Source organism: Pristis pectinata, chromosome 8 (genome assembly GCF_009764475.1).
Source record: "Pristis pectinata isolate sPriPec2 chromosome 8, sPriPec2.1.pri, whole genome shotgun sequence".
NCBI classification, from domain to species: domain Eukaryota; kingdom Metazoa; phylum Chordata; class Chondrichthyes; order Rhinopristiformes; family Pristidae; genus Pristis; species Pristis pectinata.
The window spans coordinates 79,004,569-79,025,901 of NC_067412.1; the positions used below are offsets into that span (position 1 = coordinate 79,004,569).

The 21,333-nt window shown below is 37.4% G+C and overlaps 1 protein-coding gene across 3 annotated transcripts in view; it reads left to right on the plus strand.

Annotated features, from left to right (window-relative positions):
- arhgef9a (Cdc42 guanine nucleotide exchange factor (GEF) 9a) overlaps window positions 1–12,527 on the plus strand; it is a 137,587-nt gene extending 125,060 nt beyond the window's left edge. For all 3 annotated transcript variants that reach the window (XM_052021116.1, XM_052021118.1, XM_052021117.1), the window contains exon 10: window positions 1,557–12,527. In XM_052021116.1, the coding sequence (XP_051877076.1) occupies window positions 1,557–1,738 (182 nt within the window). In that variant the 3' untranslated portion in view covers window positions 1,739–12,527. The remainder of the gene's footprint in view (window positions 1–1,556) is intronic.
- The last annotated feature ends 8,806 nt before the right edge of the window (window positions 12,528–21,333 follow it).

Sequence of the window (21,333 nt, forward strand, 5' to 3'; positions counted from 1 at the left end):
TTACCAGGACTTCGGCAATCTTCTCACTCCAAGATCTGCGGTCAATACTGAAACAATAGCACTTGCCACTGATTGCAAAGAAAGCTTCCTCAAAGACCTAGTGAAGTCGGATGAAATCTTCCTTGTTCTTGGTACACACATCTATAGTACCATTAAACTAGCTGAGTGGTCAATTGCATTAAACTGAATCAAAGAATTTTCATAGAGAGCAAACTGAAGGCAAAAAGCACCATTTTTAGTTATAATTTTAAATATTATGCAAAGTATTAAAGGTTTGAACATAAACATATGATTAAGTAGAAGCTGCAATAATTTCCTTTTGTTTTAAATTCCTGTTTTGAAATATTATTTTGATGAAATAATAATCCAAATATATAATTTTTTTTATGGAGAGGTAGTCGGTTAAGCAGTAATTATGGCTTGGCATTGCCATTAAAAACACACAGATCTAATAAACTGTAATATTTTCAGAACATCTTTGCAGCCGGACCAGTTTATAAATAGCAGGAACTTACATTAGTTGTAATGACTTCCCTGATCCTGGTGAAGTCTGCAAGCAGCACAGCCCATGAAGAAGCAATGAATCATTGACAACAGGTTTGGCAATTCCACATTAAACTGCATGTACCTGGAAATCCCAAAGATTCCTTTCAATTTCAGAGCTATGACTGTGAACACCGGTAGCTTTTCTGTTATTACAACAACAGTATCCAGATTTACATCTGTAAATTAGAGTACTCAACCTCACAAAATTGGGGAACAATTTAAACTTACTTCTAGGCCTGTTGCTTGCCCTCTTTGAAAGTAATGTCTTTTTCAGATTCAGCATTTTGTTATTTATGGGGAAAATGTCAAATTACATTTCCTGCCAGTAGCATCTGTTAAAGAGTTATGATTTATTCAGCCTTGTAGAGTTTCATAGGAAAATGAGAAATATAAAACAAAGATTTCAGATGCACAGACTACTTCAGTGGTGTAAAGTCCAAACTTAGAACTGACATCCAGAAATATTTCCGTACACAGATAATGATCAAAAGCTGGAATGGCTGCCAGGAAAATTAGGTCAGGATATTGGACCCATGTGGGAAATAATGAGATTTCGTAATGGAAGATGCTGGCATTTGTAATTTATAAGCATAAGGTCAAAAATATCATGCAAATAGATTGAACACCACTGAGGTTTTCACAAAGTTGTTCACTTAGACCCTTTTGCATTACTTCACACTTCCCAAGCTTAGTGCTAGGACAAAACCAAAACCAGCTAGTAGTGTTGTTAAATATGGAAGTGTAGTTCAGGTGTAAAGGCCAAAATGAGTTCTGAAGTAAAATGGAATGAGAATCTCTTACTGCATAAGTTTTCTTCTGCTGCATTCTGGCAGCAAATGGGAGCATGGTGAAAATTTCAGATGGTTTTCCAATACTACTTAGACATTGGTTTGAAGTTAAACCACTAATGTTACTGTTGTAGTGTACGTAAAGCTGCAATTAAACATTGTATTTTGAAAGAATTCAGTTGATCATATAATAATGTCTAATGACTTTTTTTTCCATTTCAGGGGTGAACTACACAAGGTCATTACCTCCCTCATACCCAGCACCACCTGATCCTCTTCATCAGAGGAACTTCATGCTCACTGATGGCATACCTCAGGGGTCAATGTATGAACTAACGGAGCCTAAACGCAGTCAGTCTCCCTTCTGGCAGAACTTCAGTAGGTTAACACCATTTAAAAAGTAACAGGCCATGTTGTTTGGGAGGAACTAGCCCTTGACATTTATTCTTGGCAGTTAAAAACAAAGTGTGGATCAACAAACCATGTTTGGATCATGGATCTAGATGATTTAAACATCTGCTGACACCTTTCCTGCTGAGCCTTGGTTCAAAACAACATTTTATCTCATTATTTCTTAATGTGATTCAACTGTTCATAAAGCATATAATATATGACAACAGAAAGTCAGAAAGGAAAACTGAAATTCAGACTCAGCCTTCATTGCATTATATCATTTGTGATTATGTGAATCTAGATTTGCTCCTTAGTGCACCGTATTGCAGCTGTATACACGCAGGCACACACAGAGACAGACAGTTTCATGCACATTCACACACACATCTTGCTTCTGTTGTTCTAAAAGCTTATTACATATATACTGGAGTGTGACTGTTTTATTGCTTGATCAGTTTTACATAAACTATTACAGATATTTTAATGACTAATATCATAACCATGCTTTTGATGATTTAATATATAACCATGTGCTGATATGATATGTTGTACTGAATGAACAGTTCAAACTCTATTTGAAGAACTTAGGAATAACTCATGCCATTTCTACCAGTATCCATGGAGTTTGTAATTATTCAGAAGGTAGGAGTTAATTGACAGGGCCATTCCTTTGCCATCTTTGTCCTAGTTGGTTTAACAACCAATTCTCTTTGACAGTACAACAAAATCTTTCAACAGAATGGATATATAACTATAACCTTTTGACCAGAGAATCAATTGCTTAATATAATTAACATTCTTTGTTATGTTTTAGTCCAAGTTTGTTACAGTGTTACACTTAACAGTTAATAAGGCTTAATAACTAATCAAATTGTATTTTAACTCTTTAAATTTGAGTTGGAAGGCATAATGTAACACCGACAAGTCTTTGTTGTCGTCAGTTAATACTTTCTTCACCTTGTGCATCCTTGGACATTTGCCAGTCCTTCCACAGCATTAATCATCTGATCCCATGTGGTTTCTCTACAATATCTCTGGACTACTTCAACTGAAATGTTTGCAATTCATTGGAGTTCTGTGGATTGAACAGTGCACAGCATAGATTATAAACTAGGTTATGGCGGAACCATTGCAAATTAAGGAATTAAGTTATCTTTAAATATTGTCCTACAAAAATGTTTTGTGCCACAAGTGATGTAAACATTTGTTTTGTGATGTGCTAAAATTTCACTATTTTGCATTTCAAATGCATACAATGAAATCATACATGATATAAAATGATAAACTAGCCAATCTTTTGAAATAATAATGGACATTTTTATAGAACTACAGAGCTACTTTTCCAATAATCATAGCTAGATATTATTTTCTAACAGTCTAAATAATTAAATATTTATTAAACTAGTGCCAAAAAATGTAGAAGCAAATTCAACAAAAGGAAAAATTGTTAGTATATGATTCAGTACACAGGCACTTAGCTGCCAGCTGACAGATTGTTTGTTCTGTACTGTTCCTATTTAAAGGCTGTTGGTGCCCTTAACAAAGACAGTTAGCAAAAGTCCTGGTTAATCAAAAATGTATTTTCTCATACTGAAGTTATAGGCCATCAGGAATATGTTATTGCTATCCATTTAGGGAGTTTAGTGGCTTGCTTTTATTTTATTTCTATAGTGAATTATTTAATTTCATTGTAATGGCTATGGTCTTTGTCTAATCATATTCAAGCTCTTTGCTCAGGTAAATTCTTGCATGATGTGCCATATAAAGTAGTGATTGACTGGTACGTAGTTCTACAAGTCTGGTTTTCTGGTTTCTTTAGTACTTGCCTCTACTGGTAAGGGTAACAAGCAGTGTCAAATTATCAGTTGGATCAAATATGCATCGCAATTAGTGATTGACGTTGTACCACACACCAGCGTTGTATGTGACTCATATGAAGAATGAGGCCTATTTACCCATTCTACGGTAATCTGAGGCTAGCCAGACCTAATTATTGAAATTTTTGTAGAGTGCACAGTCAAGTGACTGTATAGTTGACCAAAATAATGCTAATGGTATCTTTTCTTATCACTTGACCAGGAGTATTGAATAGGAGAGTCTGTTGGTGGAGCTCGATGGACTAAGTCATAACTTGGCTTTGGTCCAAGCACTTTTCAATCATTATTCACCACTCTTTAATAAGTCTTTTACAATACTGGCACAAGTTTAATTTTGATTTTTAACTGCTAAAATGAATACCAGATCTAAAGCGTCAGCTAATGGTAAAGGTAATGGAGACCAACCTACTTTGGAAGCTATTTCTAATCTGGATAGAAAGTTTGACCGAAGCTTTGCCAAATTGAAGTCCATTTTACAGGACTATGAAGGAGTATTGAATAGGATGTTTCTCAGGGGAATATTGGTCAAAACACTAATATTGCTAGCTTATGCTCTTTGCAATAAGTAATTAAGAGGTCTAGAAAGTCAAGTAGACCAGAGTGGATCTCAGTTCAAGATTTCGATTGAGTACAGCACCCTCCTCCAACATGTGCCCCAACTCAGTGTTCTCAGTTTCACACTCGAATTACTGTGTGAACAGACAGAAACTGAATGTGGTCCATGCGCCCACTGGTTTCTCAAGATAGGGGCAGGAGAATGGTACCCATTGAATGTACTACTACACTGATAGCAAAATGAATCTATCACTTAATGGAAGGGGAGAAAATGATTTGGATGGGGAGAGGATACCACAGATAGATTTCTGGGTATTATTAAGCTAGCTTTAGATATTTTTGCCAAATACATTCACCTCTCTGTGAAGGAGGAACAAGAAGTACCTGTTTCCCTCTTGTCAAGGGTTGAGGTACATCTGTGATTTAGTGCGAGAAATAATGATCAGTTGCAAACGATTGGTATGCAAGACAAGTTTTTCACTGTACCTCAGTACAAGTGACAATAATATACCAATACCAATATTATGTTACACAGACAAGGTGCCAGGAATGATTCTTAGTCTGTGCTGAATGATGTGATCTGGAATCCTAAGAACTGTTTTTAACAGACATAGACTAAAAATACAACAAAATATTAGCCTAGGGCTCCCATTCCCAATCACTATCCAGTGAGGTGCACATAGGTAATGATTTGGTAAGGGTAGACATTCATGTCTAATCTTACATATGAAGAATGGCTTTTTTAGAAAGGTTCTGGTATGTTGCTGACACACACAGAACTGTAGGCTATCAAACAAGATTAGGAGGAACAAAGTTGAGTATTTTTTCAATAATGAGGATCTTTGATATTTGACTGAATATGAAATTAAATGACATTATGGTTTCAGTATCTTGCTGCTTTTACCTCACCACAAGTGTTACCATCCAACTGAAATGAGTATTTGTGAGGTTAATTAAAAATCAAAAGGTTTATATTTTGGATTATATTGTGGCAAGGCAGAGTATTCAATGCTTGGAAGCATTGTAACTGATGCCAGGACAAATTGGGTTATTGTACCAGTCTCTCACTAATACAACCCCTCAATTTTGCTTTATTGCATTAACACAATGAGGTAAAATTATACCACAAAATTGGGTGACACCAGCTATCCATTTTGTATTGTATCCTTCAGTTGCGCTTGTAAATGTATGCAAGTCCTAATCCTCTACACAATTTTCAACTATGAAAACAAATATTTACACACATTGGTCATTGTACATTGTTTCCATGATTTTATTTGGCATTGTTTTCACATTGTTACATAGTCTGTGTAATGAGAGTTGTAAAAAAAATTCAAATGAACTTACTTGGGGAGTGGCTCTACCTTCCATTTTACTAATTTAAGCTGTTAAATTCTGTTTTATTTTAATTTGTGATTTCTTATGTGGAATGTCTCATCATTGAAGACATGACATTATTATTTCAATATGGCAGTACAGTGCTATTTAAAATTAATTCTGAGAACTACAATGCACATAAAGGCAAATGTAGTCTGTGCACTAGTGCTGAGCCTTAAGGAACAAGACTTGGATGGGATGGGTATGGTGGTCTAAAAGATTTAAAAAATCTGGTCAGCATCTAAAGAGATGTGGGAAGAGTTGTTCATCTGCAGTTGAGAAACTCAAGCATAAGTGCTATCATTAAATGGATTTTTGATTTGTGATAAAAAGACAAGATACAAATGAATACTGCTTGCAAGGGGCAGGAACATTTTTAAAAAATCCATACAATGTAGATGTGAATTATTGCATCTAGGAAAATTGATGCTTCAGTTATGAACTCTTGTCTTTGTATTGAAAGTTACAGGCACTGGATTTGTAAATGACATCGAACTATTCAAGTGTTTTAATGGAAGATGTTCTGAGTGAAACCTTCTCCTTGCACTGGCATTTAAAGTCACACCAACAGCAATGTTCAATTACAATATTATAAAAATATGGTCTTAACAGCCTCTACTGTATTAATAAGAAATAAATAGGACTTACATGTTATTGATGTGCAAGTCCACATGTATCTTGTACAAAATAGAAATGTGGTTCTCAGCACCATAATGCAACATGCCATGGAACAGGTGCTCAACTGAGTGATAAGACAGTCCTGTTAAAGCCAGTTGTGTAACATTCATTAGTTAGAGTGAAGTCTTTCAGTAAACATTTTGATTTAGCTTCATGCTGTAAAATACCAGCATTTTGCTCAGAATTTCATTTCTAAAGATATAGCTATTAGTTGTAACAGGATTATTTCATGGACTCGCACTGTTTATGTTATAAAATTACTGTTTGAATTTGAAAAACAATGCATGCATGATGCCTTTGGAAGTAATGCATGGTCTCACTGCTGTTTTTGCAACACATGATCATTTTTTCGGGAATGATACACCACCGGTCAATAAAATCTAAGTGCAAATCCTGACCTTTTGTTACAAGCAAAACCATAGCATGGTAAAATAACTAATGAAACATGACCATGTTAGATTCTAGTTGCTAATGATGTAGATAAGCTTGTGATTCCTAAGTGAATCCTGCTGTAGAGAGTAGGATGATTTTGTCAAATTGAGATCTTGCCTATTAACTTAAGCAGACCAGAGCTTAGATATTCAATTCCCTAGACAGAAGTGTGGCTAGTATTTTAAGAGATGGGATCATTAATGTGTTTTGTCAGTTTTTAGAAATGGATAGTTAGAATTGAACACTATCATTCATGGAAATAATCCTCTACTAAATAAGGATTCATTCCAGTTTTAGTCAAGGGTGTAGAATAAAAGTGGGATAGCTCCATAATACACAAATTTATCTCCAGCCCATTCGCAGTTAGTCTAACTCAACTGTGAGTATAGTAGTACTCGCCAGTATACATAAACTTCTGCCATTGATTCCCTCAAATAAAAAAATGCAGATAATTATCATGTGTTCATTTTAACAATGTCCTTCCTGTTAATTATAACAAATATTGTACCGGCAATGAGTTGGAGGACAAAATTTAGATCTCTGCTTGTCATTTGAACGTAATTCTGTGGAAAACTGAAAACCTGCTGATTTGGGAGCCAAGTTTGCTGCTGGTGAACTGTTCACTGGTGCAGTTTAAAGTTGAAGCATCACGAATAAAAGAAGATAGTTGAAGGATAACTCATTCACTTTAAGTAATCCACACTACATCTGGAACTTAAATACAAGTAGCTTTTATTTGCTTAAAGCCAGATCAGCATACTTGCAAATTGTACAGATTTAAGTTGAATTTTAAAGTTGATCCAAATAATATTTAAGTTTCAATTAGTTAAAATCAAACCATTTGATTTAAGCAATAAATACGTTCACAAAATATTCCTTCGTCTGCCATTTCATTAAAAATTTAACCTACAGTTAATGCTTTTGTTAAAACAGCAATTAGAAATATTGTATGAATGTGTTAATAAAATCTTATAATTTAGTTTTGGCCTCTATATTACAATTGTCATAGTTGGCAAATACATTATTCATAAAGAAATAATTGTATTTTCTCCATAATAGCCTAAATGTGTATATCCGTAGTCTTTATACTCCAAGATTTTATTAAAACAAAATTATATTTTCTCTATACTAGAGTTATAAAATGTTGTTAAGAGAAATGTGGAGAATGAAATAATTAGTTATAATAATTAATTATATGGCATAGTATTTAGAGATATTGCTATATGAATAAATTCTGATGATGTCAAGTGAATTGCTTGGCTGTAACATTAGAAAATATTCCTCCAATAGCTTAATAACTGAAAGCATTTTCCCATGTAGTACCAAGACCTATAGACTAGAAGGTTCTAGAATTTATTGCCAATCTTAACCAGGACAGTAATTTGAGTACTACAATTTTTCTTGGCACCCCTTTGTTACAGTGGGTCAAACACAGTCAAGAGTGCCTGCTCTTGGTGGTAAATTCTATCTCTGTGAGGCCAGGAAGTAAGGATGATCACCGAGGTCAATTAATCTGCGGACTTCCACTGCAGAATTTAGCATATGACAGCTGGGAACCATGGGACTTTATGGCAAAGGTTAACACCATTAAATTTGGACGATGTTGCATAATTTAGTAATTCCAGTTTATAGATTTGGACACACATATGGAGAATCCAGCACAGAGGTTAGCATACTAATATTTTCTCCGCATAACTTTACATCGATTTAAAAAAGTAATGCATGAACCTTAACATCACAATTTCTTTATTGATAGCTAAATTGTGCTTTCCCTAATGGTATGAAGAATAACAATTAACATTTTCTTATCAGAGTAACTCTCCATTGTAAAATACTTACATATTTTCAAAACAGTTTGAGAAACTTTCTAACAGAGAATTATGTGATTTAGGTAGGTTAGATAATGAGACCCACCAACAAAAAAGTATGAACAATTACAAAACAACTTCTACAACTTTCACTTTCCAGGAAACCATGCATCTTAGTCAAAAACCCCACAAAGTGATTATGTTAATCAGAGATTGGTAATGGAGTGGTTTAGATTCCTCATCTACTTCCCTTCTTTCTCAAATCGGCCTATGGAATGGAGGTTTCTTCTGCCTTTTGGCTGTAAAATCTCTACGTAAAATTAATTTGTGAATCTTTGCCTGTTTCCAGCATGAACAACAAAACACTGTCCTTTAATGCCACAAAGATATTGGTGTGAAAAATGGAAAAGTATTACACTGGTACAGTAGAGGCTGTTTGGAGCTATGGCATTTTGTCAGGCAGATTAGAGAGAGCTTTATTCTGCAACTAACCAGGCTGTAGTTGACCAGAGAATTATTGATGCTGGGTATACACATACCAAATTAGTTTAAGGATACTATAGATTAAATAATATTTCTAATTCTCTGGGGTGATTTTAAAGTAGTGGGCTTCTGGTGGATAGTTTCAGGAGTCACTTGATTACTTGCCAGCATGGGTTGGAATGAGGCAAAGTAAGTCCTATTAAACATGTTATCAGCTGACCAGAAGTGGGCATGATGCATATTGGCTGGCCTTTAACTGCTTGCCCACACTCAGATAAGTATAGGAAGATGGGTTCTTCATGAAAAGGAAACAGAGGGTGTCTGGAATAGGGAATACTTGAACATTACTTTTGTGAACCAAAGGAATACTCCTTTATTCCCTGAATACAGAGAAGTAAGAAACGTAATTTAGATAGTCTTTTATACTTTTGATCCATTTTTGACAGGCCTATAAGCCAGAGCTCAAATTGCAGGTGAAGTTTGATGTTAACAAACTTCAATCTGCCTATTTTAGGAACTATGGAACCTTGTTTGTGTCCAGAAGTGATAGTAAAGGTCAGCAACAGTGAGCTCAGTATTGAACATAGATGAATATGTTGTTACTTCATTTGAACTTCTTTCTCATTCAGTTTTACTGGGTAGGAACAGTTAAAATTCACTATCATAAAAGATTTTATTATTGACTTGCTCAAATAATGGTAATGTTCACTATAAGAGGATTCTGATTGTACATTTTATGGAATTAACATTAAAAATTACAACTACATAGACATTTAAATAATTTTATTAATTATATTATCAGATCTTGCTTTGACCTTTGTGTTCAAAATTAATAGTAAGAAATAACAGTGAACTTGCAGTCACAGAGGAAAAAAGGTAATGAATTGAAAAATTCTCATCACCAGTGAATGGTGGATGTTGAGTTTATAATATTGCTCAGTCCAGTGTAATTTGGTCTCAGTATGAATCCTGACTCTGGTTAACTTTTGGTAGTAATGGGATCTGTCTAAGTCATTATAATCCTGATACAAGTCAAGCTAAACTCACATCACTGCATTAGTTGTAAGTTTAGGTCGGATAGTTTCCCTGAAAAATCAGGTGCATGGACAAATTAAACACATTGATGACCAGGATTTCTTCATACATCATTGAATTCTGTCTGACTCAGAATCTGTCTCAAGAGATTGCAATGCAAATACATATCTAACTAAACATAACTGTATTAATAACAATGCAAAACCACGTTAAGAATTCATGAAATTAAACAGATTTTAACTGGAGATATAGAAGCAAAATATCTTACTTTTCTCATCCATCCTATTCATCAGGGAAAACTTAAAGAATCAAGTCACAAACCTTTTAGGGTCTCAGTCTACTGTAGAAGAGCATAGTTTAACAGGACAAAAAAGTATCAAGGGCAAATACAATGTTGTCACTTCATGCTGATTGACAAGGGTGCTTGCTGTAATTTTAGTTGAAGTGAACAGCAGATGGGTTCTATAGAAATGTTTTTTTTTCCTGCCTTGATGTTAAGTGCTATGACTTGCCTGGAGTAGTACAATTCCTTTTTATCAATGAAAGATAATTTTGAGTTGTGTTAAATCCAATGTATTCACTGTGGTGATGCTCAAGTTGATTGTCCGAGTAAAGTACCACGATCTTCTGGATACCACTCTCAAGATTTAGCATATGTGTAATGTTTTTATAATGCATTGTTCTCTCTGATAGGGTTAAACCACCGCTGGAAAGCAGAGTAAGATACTTCTTGGGGAAAGGGAAATCTACCTGTATTTTTAAGTATGTTATGATGGATGCCAAATTACAGTATTTACCAGACCTACAGTTAAAAAGATCATAAATCAATGAAGATAAATGTCTAAGAATGACAAAAATTAATTACATCCTTGCTGCTGCACCAGCAGAATTTTATTACATTTCTTGTCTCTTAAGGTTTTTTTAAAGGTTTGAGTAGCCTCAGGCATATCCCAGACTAAATGCATATGTTTAAAAAAATACTAAAGTTGACATGTAAGAACTGATTTCCAAGGCTAGTGCTGCTGTTTTCTGCGACAAAGCCCATCAAGAAATTATGGGTGCACTGCCTGCAATTTCCTGAAGTTTGCAACTAGTAGTTGTGCCACCCTCCTCTCCCACTCACCTAACACGACCACACACCAACTGCTGTCTAAATGAAATCCAGACAGATCCTCTCCCATTCTGTATAGTTCCAAATAAATGTAAGCTTGGTGCTGTAATGTTAGAAAAGAAAAAAATGTTCTTTCTATTTTGTTTATCAAATTTAGACATAAGAATTTTGTAACTTTTGTGAATGTTTGTCAATGTTGTTCTACATGCATTAAAACCGTCTTGGAATTAAAAAAGGTATCAGCTGATTTCCAAAGGTTATTTTTCTTAAAGCTTTGTCACCATAAAAGAGAACATTTTTCATTTGTGTGAAACCGTGTTAAACATACCCAACTCTCCTTCAAACCATTTCTATTTTGAACAATTTATAATTACATCCACAATGGAGTCCATGGTCATCTGTAAATCTGAATGCAGTGTAAGATTAAGCAGCTGTAAAATGGTTTGAAAACATTAGCATAATGATCTTTTGAAACTGAAAATATAACATCTCCTATTTTGGTCCCTTTGCATAAAGAATCCTTTTAAAATTTTGAAATGAATGATGTGATTAAATTCTCATTTTTTCAATGATTAATAATAGGCTATACTGTCATTAGCTTAAAGTTTGTAACTGGGAGCTCCCTCAATGACTGTACAGTAGCCATCACCAAACTATATGGAGCTAAGGATCCCTGCTCTGTGGTGAGTAAGCTCAGACAATTGTTTTGGGGTCCTCCCAATTATTAACCCTGCTGCAAAGTATGTACATGTGCATAGATGTTGTGGATGAGCACAACTTCAATCATGGCTTTACTAATCCCTGAAGGTAAATCCCTTGGTACATTGTCGTGACTTACACCATAAAGCATGAAACATTATGTAATTAGAATCAAGCTCTCAGGGAAGTGAGAAAATAGAGGAAAACTAGGAATTGCCATTTTCACTTTCTGAGTCTGGGGCAATGATAGGATTAGACATTGAAAACTACAGGTGCTTTCACATCAGCAAGACAACTAAAGAATCATAATCAGTTTTAACCAGCTCAAATGATAATTTGGCCATTTCAAGAATGTAAGGAGAAAAATGCACTAAACCGAATCACAGGGTTTGTGTGTATTAATAAAAATGTGTCAAGTATGTGCCAGATGAAGGAGAGCAGAATGAGATTCAAAATTCCTTTTAAATCAGATATTGTCTTTAAATATAACGAGGGATATTTGACAGCATTTTGTGAAATAATCATTAGCCTCCCAATATTGTTCCATTTGGTACAACTCAGTTTACGTTTTGCAATATTGCCGCTTACTCGCTTTTCAGCATTTTTATGAATGGCCTTGGGTGCTTTCTCTCAGCATTTACTTTTCTACGTAAATAGGAAATGACCTTTCTTTCACTGCTTTCTCGGATTTAGGGACTTTAATTTCCCCTTTTATTTTAAGGCCCTATGTATGTATATTATAATGTTTGTGGCTGAATAATATTTTGTTACAGTTTTGTACCTGTATTGAAATCACACAATGTACACAATAAATGCTTTCAGCTACTTAGTGTATTGTATGTGCCTTTGCCACAAACATTAGTCTGAGTTTGGATTAATATTTCATTTGCAGCCTTTTCTTGTTGATTTATTTCCCAGTCCTTTCCTGAAAATTATGGTATCTGGTAGGGTTTGTTATTTTTTAAATTATAATCACCTTTTAATACCTCACCAGCCCCCATCCTTCGAATAGGTAAGACTGGATCAACTCTTCCTTCACCCAATGCTTCCATAGAGATCTGCAGCTTACAGCTGACCACCTCTCAGACTTCTGTGCATTTGTAAATCAATGTTTGGGTCAGATGAGGGTAGAATTGAACTCCCAACCCACCAATGCACCTACCTTGGGATCCAGTGCAGAGAAATTACATACTAAGCAGAGGATCCAGAAATACATTTTGTATTTGTCATTTCAGTCTTGCACTGTGCCTGGTTGGAATAAAAACCATGACCCCATTCTCTTGAATAATGTTGCAAACCCTACGATAAAATGGTTGTGTTTACGTATTTTACTTTATTTTATTTTTTTTAAATTATTTGCCAGCATTTTAAGGCATTTTTAATGAAATTTATTTTCTTAATTTTGGCTGTTATTTATTTTAATCTCTTGGGTATTTTCTAAATGTGTTTGACATTTAAAAGCCTTTGAAAGTGTTATGTTGTCAAAGGCCTTCATGGCAAACTGGGAACAGAACCTCAGGTTCCTCCACCAGATTACCATTCCACAACCCTAGTATACCAGGGAAGAGTAAAATTGGGCCATGCTTGAAAAAAATTAATCCCTCACGTGGAAAATGGCGGTCTGGCTGAGTTCCTGGAGGATAGCTGAGCTAATGGAACTATATTACTGGAAGGAGAAAGTTGCCTTAGGAAGGAGCTGGGAAAAATGGAGGGGGAAGAAGGAAAATACTAATACAATTTTTCACTTGGACAGGGATGATTGTAGGGAGATGGAATTTGGGGCTGGTCAACTATTAGTTTCTAGAAATCACTCTAATAACTAATGGTAGCAGCCTTAAATATGTAGAAATATAAAAGATTATGAATGGGTAATTATGGTAATTTAATAAAAGGTCAGTGAAAGACCACAAGGCACAACTTGAGTATTTAATTGATGTTTGAAGACTAATTCCATGGCATTTTTTTCAAAGCAAATTTTCTTCTATAAAAAATGTCCACTGGTATTTCAATTGTGAAGTAAAAATTTAGTGCCAATGACCCACTGCAGCATCATTACTGTAGAAAACTTGCATGCCATGGAGGAATAAGATTTTTAACATAACAACAACTAAATGTTTAAAAGATATTATAATAGCATGTAATACTCTTGGACAGAATACAAGCAAAAAGCTTGTTTGCAGATGGTGTCCCATTTCTTATGATTCTCTTATTTCTATTTGATTAGTGGTGTTGTCATCCGTGCTTTTCAGAAACTTTCTTTCATTTTCTCCTAAGATTGAAAAATGTCATTAGTATCTTGCTTTTATCTTTGAGCATATTTCCCTGGGACAGATTTTAGATACAGAATTGCTTTAATACATTATGAGTTAAAACAACTGTTACCCAGTAAACAGATAGCCAAACGTCATGATTTTGTTTGCCTGGTGATCCAATTTCTATGAAGAATAAAATATGAAAGAAATTTGGGGAGTTGTAGTGTGCAGATCCAGAATTTTTATTCCAGTTTCCTTTGTGCATCTTGACTCATGACAAGTGGAAGACCATGCAGTTGCATCCAACAAAGTATAACACACTTATGGAATTTCATTCACATTGGATTGGCTGCATACCATCCATAAGCCTGTGCGGCCTATTTCTGCACAACTTAAAAAGGAGCTCTCAAAACAGGTCCAGCTGAGTGCCGGGAGCATGAGATGGGTCGGTCCATTTTAAGTAATTTACTTACTGTTATTTTTCACCCCCCCCAACACGCTCCAGTGATACTAACCACCACCTTTCCCATGCCTACTGCCTTGACCCTCACTTGACTTGCTCCCCACTAATTGTGTGACCAATCTCATCCCACAAATTGGCAACCATAGCCTCCCATCCCTGAAACATCAAAACCTTGTCCAACTACTACCAATCTCCCCATCTGCAACCACTGAACACCAGGAGCTCTAATCAACCACTGAACCCCTCCAGGTCTGGCCCTCCTACCACTTCCCTATGGTCCCCTGCACCTGACCCTGGAGCTTATTTCCTTAGCATGAGCTGCATTGGCGCCACACAAGAAGGAAAATGCTCAAGCATCACTGAATTTCCAAGAGACAGGTCCACAAGGAATCCAATCATTTGTTAACCAGGTAGGGAACATTTAATCAGTCTTGTTACATGGAAAAAATAATTTGAGCATTTTCTTGTTATTTTTTTCTTATTGTATGGACTGTGATATTTAATGTTATTCTCAGAAATTAATATTTAGAATGAATTGTATAAGCAGAAACTTAAGTAATTATTAAGACACAAGGAATGCAGCTGGAGAGCAAATGCTGGGCCTTGGCCAGAATGTTTAAGGTGTAAAACCAGGGGCACAGGCTGATCACCTTATGGCCTCTCGACCATAGGTTTGGCAATGTGGAGGATCAGTTGCTTCACAAAAGCCAGCTGTTCAGTCTGGCCAGGTAAAGGTAGGCCCAGCTGCTCAGTCTGCCAGGTAAGACTGGTCCCATCTGTCTGGACAAGGCAGGAGGAGCTGATCAATCTGCCCAGGTAAGGATGGAGCCTGCCACCTGGTCAGGAGGAATGCCAGCAAACAAACTGTATATGTTTGAAACCATCAGTACAGATGGTTCTTTCAAATCTCCTTGTGAGTCAGAAGCAGCAGGACTGCTTCTTCCAGGCCTCCCTTTCAACCTTCCCAGTCGCTTAATCACCAGCTTTCCAGCCTCCCCCTCCAAAGTGTCCTCTTTACTGCACTTTCTCACCATTTTCTTGAAAATTATGCTTCCTCTTACAAGCTGTCACACTTACAATCCTCCCCAGTTGCCAAGCACACCAATACTGTCTGGTCTTCTACCACTGGTGATCGTTCCAATCCACTAGAGAAGTTGTGCACTTTCAAGTGAGGGGCAGGAGGCAAAGTTACCTGATGCCAAGGAGGCCTTGTCATTAATTTTGGCAGAACCTTCACGTCTCCAGCCTTGTTGGGTTCTACAATCATTCCCAGCCTCAGACACATTTTCCCTACCTCCTTAAAGTTATAACAGGTAAACGAGATTATGTGTGTGTTACGAACACCCAGCTTACACCCCTGCATACAAACAAGTTCCCATAATACTACTAGATTCAAAAGTCCAACCTATGTACATATGTTTGTTCCAACAAGTGACAGAAGTAGTTTCCTCTCTCTCGCTCTCTCTCAATTTTTAGTAATTGTTCTTTATTATCAGTCTTATGTGCTTTTAATGCCATTCATTACAATACTGTGGATGTATGGTTACCACAATGAGTGATTTTAATGCAGTTTCCAACTTACAGACAAAATTGATTCATGGACATCTGTTCATTACCCAAGGATGGCCTATATTGGGCACAGGCAGTGATACACTTTTCCCTCTCCCCCACCATTCACACTCTGCACTCTCTTTTTTTTCAATATGCTGCTTTCCCAAATTATCCCATAACCTCTAACTTGACCAGACCAAATAAGCTCTCAGTCTTGACAATCTTCATTCCCCGTGTAACAATTCACCCAGTTCACTGAACATCTTCCAATATTAGATTCTTTTGTAATCCCTTCACTCTCCTAGTCATCTCCTCTGAGAAGCTCTCACAAAGCACTCCAAGTTATTACCTGTCTCCCCTTGCTTCAAAGGTACATCAAGTTCTTCTTTCATCTGTGCTTGCTCTCCAGTTATTTGTGCCCTAACAAGTGTTTTGGAAAATGTAACCATGCTAAAGGAGCTTCTTAAGTTCCTGTGACAATGTGCAGCATAATTTCAATCAAAAGAACCCTCACAACCAGGATTCCTTTTGAATTTGAAACAACAAAAACAGATTCATAGATGATTTTAACTTTCGTTTTTACTTTTGTGGCATGTTGAGAATTATTTAGTTTATGGTGAATTCTGATATTAGATTGGGGGAGTAAACAGTCAGCCAATACTGAAGTATGGTGTGTGTTATTTCATTCCTTTGCAACAAACAATCTGCTGGAAGAACTCAACGGGTTGAGCAGCATCTGTGGGAGGAAAGGAATTGTTGACGTTTCGGGTCGAAACCCTGCATCAGGACTGAGAGTGGAGATAGCCAGTATAAAGAGGAGAAGGGGAGTGATGTGAAAAGAGTCCGAGGTGATTGGTGGACTGAGGAGAGGTGAAAGATGACAGGCAGTTTGTGCCAGGTAGGGGAGGGGAGCAGGGGTGGAATTGGGGGACAGAGGCAGGTGAATGACAGATGGAATCAAGCAAAGAGCAGGGGTGATGCAAGGTTTCTTGTTTGTTGCTCCACATTCCAGCATTTGCAGTCTCTTATGTCTCCAGCAAAGGATGGTCAGCGGTTTCATGCAAAATGCAGAACAGGTCCTTTCTTGAGTTGTATCCCAGAGGCTCATCAATTTAATTGCATCTCCCATTCTATCATTAGCCTCCTGTTGCCAATTAAATGAAACACATGATAAATGAAGCTTTAGTTTTAAAGGCCTGAAGTGAGAAATACTCACATCTGTTGCAACAATGAGAGGTAAATCTGAGTAAGGTATTCTGGGATGCTAAACCCATGATCAGCTGCTGTTCAGCACATTCAGAAACAAAAGTAGCCTTCCACTAAATTCAAGAGATACAAGAGTTTGAATGGTGGGTGTTGAGGCACATTCTTGCACAATGGCTCATGTATGGCCTGTTTATGAGTCTTCGTATTCCCCCACTCCTTAATTTGTGGTCTTCCTGACTTACAATAAAACTTTTCAAACTCATGCAAAGAAATCTGATTAAGTAATGATATTTGATATGTTGATAATTTGGGGGAAAATAATGTGAAAGTGAATTGGAAATTTTGATAATTATACCATCTAAGGGATTGCTTCCTCTCTAAACTTTGTACACTGGTTTGTAGAGTATCAGTTTTCTGAGATTCCTTCATTGTACCTAGGTAATTAAATTGATTTAATTTTTTTTCATAAACATTTTCTCTGTATTTCACTGCACCTGATCTCATTTGACAGGAACTGGGAACTGAACTCATTACTCTAACTAGACTGACACTCCAGTGCGGTTTAAGAAGGGAATGGATTGTCATAAGTGTCATCTTTTGGATGAGGTATTAAAGTGGATCCTTATCTGTTTAAGTAGGTGCAAAGATCCTCAGGCACTGTTTAAATTAAAGCAGGTGGATTATCCTAGTAGTTAATAATGCTAGAAGTCAAATCTGGGATCTTGGAGTATATAGGCTGTATTTCCCTACTCTGCGTAGACTGTGCAGCACCTTGGCATGTTCAAAGGATGCAAAATAGCTGTATAAATATGAGTCCTTTCTTTCCTTAATGCTATAGTAACATTGCCTCATAAATAGTCAACTCTGTAACTGCCAATATTTTCTAAATGAGTTACTTTAACTACATGAAAGAAGTACAGGAATGAGGGAATTAAGAATCTGTCTTTCATTTACCTTTCTCATGCTGGACTCCCTATCAATCACAACCATGAGACATTGCTTGGATATCAGAAAAGAAGGGTTATTGAAGCGGTGTATACTTAGGGAACTTTAATTGTTACCATGCAGCTATCAGTCTGTCAGGAGGAGTAAAATGATATGGTTGCTTTAAGAAATTCTCAACTTTCTGTCTTCCTGTCTTCCTGTCTTGAAAACAATTTCATTCTGTGGTGCTTGCCTCCTTCCTATGAAAGTCTACATTTGGCACATTGTGATCCTTGATGAGTGAGTTGACTGACTTACTGTGGCCAAGATTATCTTTTACCCACAAAATCACTGCACATATGTGGTGTCCAATGAAGGTCAGAACTAAGAAAACCTTCAGGAAAAGAACCCAGGCTTTCTCACCAGAGATACTGAGGTATATTGTAGCAACCCCTCGTCTGTTGAGCTGAATTAATTAACTTGGCACAGACCTGGGATAACGCATGGCTCAATCACTTTTATCAACATTGCAAATAGCAGGTAACATTTAGTGGCCAAGAAATTACTTGGGTGGAAAAACATGCATTAAAACATATCCTGGTAGTGTTAATCTGTGATGTTTTTGTGTCTGTACTTCATGAAAGCACAAGCATTTAAGAGGTGCCAGTTGTCGTGCTTTATATTTGCCTATCTACCTCTAACCTGAGGATCTGAAACTGGGAGTTTGAAAAAGGAAAACAATGTGTATTTAAATGGTATCCTTCCTGACTTCGGAATGCCTCAATGAAGCGCTTTGCAGCCCCCTTAAATTTCCAGCTGAAACAAACTTGGGTTAATTCACCTAATGCCTGAATGCACTGAATCCAACCACCCCTTGGAAGTCATTGTGTAGCTTGGGAGCACTGGCAAGAATGATTGAAACACAAATCTGGAAGTGGCACCCCAGCTCACTGTCCCTGACCTTGACCTCAACATCCCGGCTGAAGGGGAGAATAGCAAAGATATTCTGCACACTCGGGACTCCAGGAAGCCTCTAAAGCATGAGATGAAGCATCAGTGAGAGAAGTAACCATTGAGATCATTGCCAGAACTGATGCCTCAAGAATGTGTTCGCAGTGTTGTGAGAAGTTTAATGATTCATTCTTGTGGTCAGGGTTAGTATGATCTGCAACAAATATCATTCTTCAAAAAGTGCGCTACTACTTATTTGATAAGGTCCCACATGTTGAATTAGGTTGGAGAGAAGAGGGAGGGGACTCCTTCCTTGGATGTGGTAGCCGTTTCTCAGGCTCCCTCTCCGGAATCGAACCCTGATTCCCCGTTACCCGTGGTAACCATGGTAGGCACAGATAGTACCATCGAAAGTTGATAGGGCAGACATTCGAATGGATCGTCGCCGTCACGAGGACGTACGATCGGCCCCAGGTTATCTAGAGTCACCAAAGCTACCGGGCGGGCCCGGATTGGTTTTGGTCTGATAAATGCACACATCACCTCGGATGGGTTCAGCGCTCACAATCTTTTGCTCTCCTAACCTTTCCTTATACCTTACACACATTCTCACACATGGCAGGCTGGTCCAGAAGGTTAAGGCACATGTGATCCAAGGTGAACTGGCTAATTGGATCCAAAATTAGCTTGGTGACAGGATGTAGATGGTAGTGGTAGAAGGATTCTTTTCTGATTGGAAGTCTGTGACTAGTGGTCTACCGCAGGGATCGGTGTGAGGACCCTTCTTGTTTGTTTGTCCCCCCTCTTCCCACGCTCTCTTCCAACTATACAGAATGGTTTAAATGTACCTTGCTTATGAGCCCTTCCCCTCCCCTCTCCTTTCAGACTTGGATGTGAATGTAGGAGGTTTGATTAGTCAGTTTATGGATGACAGAAAAGTTGGTGGTGTTGTGGATACTGAGGAAGGTTGTTCAAGGCTACAGCAGGATATAGAACAGAAGGAAAGTTGGGTGGAGCATTGGCAGATGGAATTTAATCCCAACAAGTGCAAGTTAATGCACTTTATAGAACATAGAACATGACAGCACCCTTTGGCCCACAACGTTGTGCCGATATTTTATCCTGCTCTAAGATCTATCTAACCTTTTCCTCCCACATAGCCCCCTATTTTTCTATCATTCATGTGGCCATCTAAGAGTCTCTTAAATGTCCCTAATGTATCTGCCCCCACAACCTCTGCAGGCAGTGCGTTCCACACACCCACCACTCCCTGTGTAAAAAACTTACCCCTGACATCCCCCTTATATCTTCCTCTAATCACCTTAAAATTATGTTCCCTTGTGTTAGCCATTGTTGCACTGGGAAAAAGTCTCTGACTGTCCACTCGATCTATGCCTCTTATCATCTTGTACTTTGGGAAGTCAAGCAGGGGTAGGACACATACAGTAAATGGTGGGCCACTAAAGAATGTTGATGAACAAAGGGACCTTGAAGTTCAAGTCCATAGTTCCTTGAAAGCAGCAACACAAGTTGATAGGGTGGTGAAGAAGGCGTGTGGCATGCTTGCCCTTATTGGATGGGGTATAGAATATTGGGGGATTCTATTGCAACTTTACAAAACACAAGTTAAACTGCACTCAGAGTATTGTGTACAGTTCTGATTTCCACACTATAGGAAGGATGTGGTTGTGTAGAAGAGATTCACTAGTATGTTGCCTGGATTGGAGGACTTTAGTACTGGGGAGGAACTGGATAGACTTGGGTTGTCTTCCCTGGAGCGAAGGAGGTTGAAGGGTGACTTCATAAAATTATAAGAGGCATACATAGGGTAGATAGTCAGAATATTTTCCACATAGGGGAATCAAAAGCAAGAGGGCATAGGTTTAAAGTAAGAGGAAAGAGTTTTAAAGGGGATTTGAAGGGAATGTTTTTTACACAGAGAGCAGTTGATACCTGGCACTTGCTGCCAAAGGAGGTGATGGAATCAGATGCAATCACTACGTTTCAAGGACGTTTAGACAAGCACTTGAATAAGCAGGGCATGGAAAGATACAGACCTATTGTGGGCAATTAGGATTAGTGTGGATGGACAAAAGAGTCGGCATGGATGTGATGGGCCAGATGGCCTTTTTCTGTGCTGTACATCTCTGTGACTATAACTCTATACACCTGCATTGCCACTACAGCAACATTCAGAGACTCAG